We start from the raw sequence: 4,669 nt of genomic DNA, 5'->3' as shown, positions 1-4,669 counted from the left end.
GGGGTGCCCCCCCCCCATTTCCTGCTCCCCGAAGAGAAGCAAAGCTGGAGGAGCCTGAAGCTGCAGCGACCCTTTCCCATTGCAGATCCCCTCCTCCATCAAGCTGTACCTGGTCTCTGCAGTGGAGTCTGCCAGCATCTTGCTGGTGATCAGGGGAACAGCCGTGGGCACGTCCACGGCCGCTGCCTCCGAGATGACCCTGTGCCGTGGCTCCGTGCTCTTCATCTCTGCCAACGAGAGCATCTCCCTCCACCTCTCCTCTCCCGATGGGATGCTGCTCCTCCGAGCCTGCTGCCTCCTCTGAGCAGGGCCCAGCACCACTCCACGTTTCAGGAGATAGAAAACTAGCCTGGGCAAAGTCATCTGGTTGGGAAGTTTCCCCTCCCCTCTGTTGACCTTCTCCCCCCATGTGTAGAAAGAGCAATTCCACACCTTGATTGCTCAGACGTGGCACAGAGCAGGGAGAGGAAGAGCATCTCCCTTGGCAGCTCCTTAGCCACGTCCCCCTAGCACCATCCCCTCTGGGTGCTGCTAATGCCATAGGGTGACTCCTTTTATTTTGACCCTGTCTTCATAGCAGGCTGCTCCAGCATCTAAGAGCTTCACCTCTTGTGAAGGTGATGCTGAGTCTCTTTTGCTGCTCCTGGGTGCTTGGGAGGTTTCTTCCCCAGCCTGGCTGATGGCAGGCAGTTCCTCTGAGCCATGTCACCACTTCCCCAGCTGTAAAAGGGGGATGCTTTTTGGGGGGAGGGGGGTGTGGAGGAGCTGGAGAGCCTCCAGTGCTGTGAATAAAGTGATGACTTTGTCCTTGGCACAGGGCAGCGTGGTGTAGGGAGCAGGAGGAGGACAGGGAGAAGATGGGGACTGGAGCAAGAGGCTTGAGGTAGCTCCATCATCTCCCCCTCAGAGCTGGCTGTGACTTTCCCCCTGCAGGGAAACTGGACCCTGGGGTAAAATGCCCTGAGGGAAACCAGATTGCTCCAAAAATAGCACCAGGGGCAGGGAGGGAGACCCCTGAGTGAGGACACCAGGGTGGGGGGGAGTGGGGCTCAACTCCTCCCCCCACAGCACCAATGCACCCTCTGAGTAGCCAGATCCAGTTTATTGAGTGCTCCCTTCAACAAGGAAGATACAAAAAGAAACTCCCAGTTCAGGGCTCTAGACATCAAGTATTGTCAATAGTTTCTAAGAAGCTGATTGTCCTCTGTGCAGTAGAGCAGGACCATTTAAGGCAGCTTGGAAGGTTCACAGCAGGTAAGATCCCCCAGAGAAGCTGTGCAGAGCTGGCATGATGAGGCTGCACTGGCCCCTGCCTGCATTTGGGCAGCTCTGGGGAGAGCTGGAACAAGCTTTAAGCTCCAAACCCACAACCAATGGACTCAACAGGTCCCCTGAGAGGAGGAAAGCAGGGAGATCCCAGCCTGAGCAGTAGCTGCTGGTGGGTATCACAAATGAGGATGCTTAAAGTGACCTGCTCTGTTGGGTTCGTCCTTCCTGTCTTCTCTATTGGAACAGTGATCTTTGGTTCAGGCTTTGGGAGAACCCAGCAGCTCTTAAGGTGCAAGCAGCAGTTGTTAGGCAAAGGAGGAAGATCCCTGCCAGCCCAACCCCAACCCCACTGGCTTGGCCTCAGCCTCCCAAGGAGGAGGGGTGACTAAAGCTAAAATAAATAGAAAAGGGGTTTCAAGGGCTTCCCAGCCTGGTCTCACACCACAGCTGTTCAACCCCACCTCTTCCCTGGGGAGGGCAACCCCTGGCTGGGCCAGGTCCTAGTCCTCAAGGTGGCCAAAAAAAAAGGAAGAAAAGAGGAATTTGCTGCTGTTCCTCCCAATTCCTTCCCTTCACGTGCCCGTGGAGGTGCCTCTCCTCCCTTCCCACGCCATCCAGGCCACCTCAGTGCCACCTTCTCCCTGCTATTGCTGAGCAGAAATCCTCTGGGCTTGGCTGCTGCTCACCCCCAGCAGCACGGCAGCATCATTCAGTCCTTGTGTCACCATCCTGGGGTGGGACAGGGGCACCAACAGCCATCCCAGGGGACACAGTAAGTGCTGACTCGCGACCTGTCCTTGCTCAGCTCTGGCCGAGCAGCGTCTACTGGATGACACAGGAGACGTTTGCCCCGAAACAAGAGGGGCAACAAGAGGAGGAGATGGGTTTGGGGGGGATGAGATCCAGGTCTTCATCATCAGGGACCTCGTCGAGGTGGTACCCATCCTGCAGCAGCTGCCGGCTCAGGTCCTGGTTCACCTTCTGGGGTCAAAACGAGTCCCTGATGAGTTCACTTCATCACCACAGGGTGACGCTTCACTTCAAGCCCCTGGAGGGACCCCGAGGGGACCCGCGGGGACCCCACGCAGCTGGGGTCAGACCCCTGCACTTGCCTCAGCAGAGGAGTAGCCTGAGGAACATCTGGATCCCGGCTCCCCATCACTAGGAGAAGAAGGAAATGCTCAGAGCCAGCTGGGAAGTGCTCTCTTTGCTTGGCATGCAAGCAAGGGAATCTCAGGGCAGGGAGGGGGACAGGGAGCTGGCAGCATAATCCCAAAAGATTTGCTACATTTGGGAGTGTTTTCCTGGGATATTCACCCAGTTCCCACCTGTCTGACTCGAGGGAGACCAGGTTTTCATCCACTGTCTGGCTCAGCGCCATGTAGCCCTTGTTAAACTTCACCGACCTGCAGGGAAGCAGAGGAACGAGCCCAGGGCTGGCATTTGGGTGGGAAAATGTCACCAGGGAGCTGAGGGACCCGAGGATCCAGGGCAGGAATCCCAGTCCTCAACATCCCTCCCCCACCCAGGGCCACCTCCAGCTAAGAATAAATTCCACCCGAGCTCTTTTTGCCATCTCCAAGTTTCCCCTCCCAGCGGGTAAAATCCATCTTGGGGGAGGAAAAAAACCGAACTGAACCAAACCCAACAACAACAAGAAAAAAAACCAAACCAAACAAACCCGAGAAAGGGGCTCAGACCTTTTAGGTGGTGGGTTCGGGTGGGGGGGGGCAGGTCCCCCCAGCAGCCCCTGCCTCCGCAGCGCTGCCCTCGCCTGCTGGCGCTGCCGCTCTGAAAGCCAAGCACAGGGGGCAGAGCTGCAGCAGCATCCCAGCTTCTCCGCCCCCCAACACCCCCAAAACGGGCTGTGGAATGGCCGGAGAGCAGCCCTGAGGAGAAGGACTTGGGGGTGGTAGGTGATGAGAAGCTGGACATGAGCTCCCAGTGAGGGCTGGAGCCCAGAGAGCAACTGCAGCCTGGGCTGCATCACCAGAAGCGTGGGCAGCAGGGCCAGGGAGGGGATCCTGCCCCTCTGCTCTGGTCAGTCCCCGCCTGGGGTTTTGTGTCCAGTTCTGGTGCCCTCAGCACAGGTAAGATGTTGGAGAGGGTCCAGAGAAGGGCTGGAGCAGCTCTGCTCTGGAGCCAGGCTGGGAGAGTTGGGGTGTTCAGCCTGGAGAAGAGAAGGCTCCAGGGAGACCTTAGAGCAGCTTCCAGTGCCTGAAGGGGCTCCAGGAAAGCTGGGGAGGGGCTTGGGACAAGGGCAGGGAGGGAGAGGACATCAGGAAGAAATTCTTCACTCTAAGGGTGGTGAGGAACTGGAATGGGTTGCCCAGGGAGGTTGTTGATGCCCCATCCCTGGAGGTTTTTCAGGCCAGGCTGGATGAGGTTTTGTGCAGCCTGGTCTGGTGGTTCCCTGCTCGTGGCAGGGGGGTTGGAACGGGATGATCTTTGAGGTCCCTTCCAACCTTCCTGATTCTGTGATCCTAAAGGAGAGGACAGGGCGTTGTGGTGCTTCCAGCAGGCAGCATCTAGAGGGTTTTATGGGTTGTTTGTGGGGTTTTTTTAAAATCATTTTATCCCACCCAGGAATCCAAAGGCCTTTTGAGAGGCTCGGACGTGTCCCCAGGTCCCAGCAGAGTCCCTTGGGATGTCACCCAGCATCACTTACGGAGCTTGGCATGAATGGAGGGAGGTTTGCCCATGAGGTACGGTCCCCTTTTCTCCACCACATCCATCCCCTTGTTCAGCCTCTTGTTTTCAGCCCAAGTCAGCTAAAAAATAGAAGAGGAAGAAGCAAATTTACTAGCTCTTCTCCACAGGGACCGAGTAAACCTGAGGAATCTCAGAGAGTGTCTGGACATTCTTGGGAACTCCAGATCCAGAGGGAAATCAGCCACCACCTCAGCTGGGAGAGGAAAGGGAATCATCTGATTTATGAGCAGGGAGAAAGGGGTTCTTGGGGAATGGTGAAGCTAAATTAAAAGCACAAATAGCAGTTTATTTGCAAGCCTGACTCCAGCAGCACTCAGGAGACAGGATGGAGGGAGGTTGGATCATCAGGTTCAGCACATCAAGTATAAGGATCCTTTCATTTCTCCTTGGGTTTTCAGACTTCCAAGATGCTCCTCATGGAATAAAACCAGCAGATGGAAGCAGTGTCATAACATCAGGTTGGAGGCTTTAAGGAAAAGGCGTTTATCATCCAGGGGAGCTCAGTGACGGGGTGGGGGGAATGGTCCTGGGAGCTGGGAATGGTCCTGGGAGCTGGGAATGGTCCTGGAGCTGGGAATGGTCCTGGAGCTGGGAATGGCCCTGGGAGCTGGGAATGGTCCTGGAGCTGGGAATGGTCCCGGGACCTGGGAATGGTCTGGAGCTGGGAATGGTCCCGGGAACTGGGAAT

General features: G+C 56.4%; 2 protein-coding genes across 2 annotated transcripts in view; one reads left to right on the top strand and one right to left on the bottom strand.

The window, feature by feature from the left end:
- Positions 1-304, top strand: part of MPI (mannose phosphate isomerase) — a 3,024-nt gene extending 2,720 nt beyond the window's left edge. The window contains exon 5 of the mRNA XM_010001342.1: positions 86-304. Coding sequence (XP_009999644.1) covers positions 86-304 — 219 coding nt within the window. The remainder of the gene's footprint in view (positions 1-85) is intronic.
- A 1,787-nt stretch (positions 305-2,091) lies between these two features.
- Positions 2,092-4,004, bottom strand: FAM219B (family with sequence similarity 219, member B). The gene is made up of 5 exons (XM_010001341.1): positions 3,938-4,004; positions 2,970-3,060; positions 2,598-2,675; positions 2,382-2,430; positions 2,092-2,250 (listed from the first exon to the last, which is right to left on the bottom strand). The coding sequence occupies exons 1-5, from the start codon at positions 4,002-4,004 to the stop codon at positions 2,092-2,094; spliced, it is 444 nt and encodes a 147-aa protein (XP_009999643.1).
- Positions 4,005-4,669: the final 665 nt, after the last annotated feature.

The sequence above is a fragment of the Chaetura pelagica genome, unplaced genomic scaffold, assembly GCF_000747805.2.
Source record: "Chaetura pelagica isolate M959 unplaced genomic scaffold, ChaPel_1.0 scaffold397, whole genome shotgun sequence".
Classification (NCBI taxonomy): Eukaryota; Metazoa; Chordata; class Aves; order Apodiformes; family Apodidae; genus Chaetura; species Chaetura pelagica.
Note: the sequence above shows the minus strand (reverse complement) of the source record. Positions and strands in the feature narration are given on the sequence as shown.

What these genes read in the sequence shown, in the direction of transcription:
- FAM219B (XM_010001341.1), bottom strand. Translation starts at nt 4,004, where the DNA reads ATGGATGTGGTGGAGAAAAGGGGACCGTACCTCATGGGCAAACCTCCC. An exon ending in CTCCATTCATGCCAAGCTCC is followed by an intron (nt 3,061 to 3,937) that starts GTAAGTGATGCT and finishes CTTGGCTTTCAG; the next exon opens with AGCGGCAGCGCCAGCAGGCG. An exon ending in CCGAACCCACCACCTAAAAG is followed by an intron (nt 2,676 to 2,969) that starts GTCTGAGCCCCT and finishes GCTTCCCTGCAG; the next exon opens with GTCGGTGAAGTTTAACAAGG.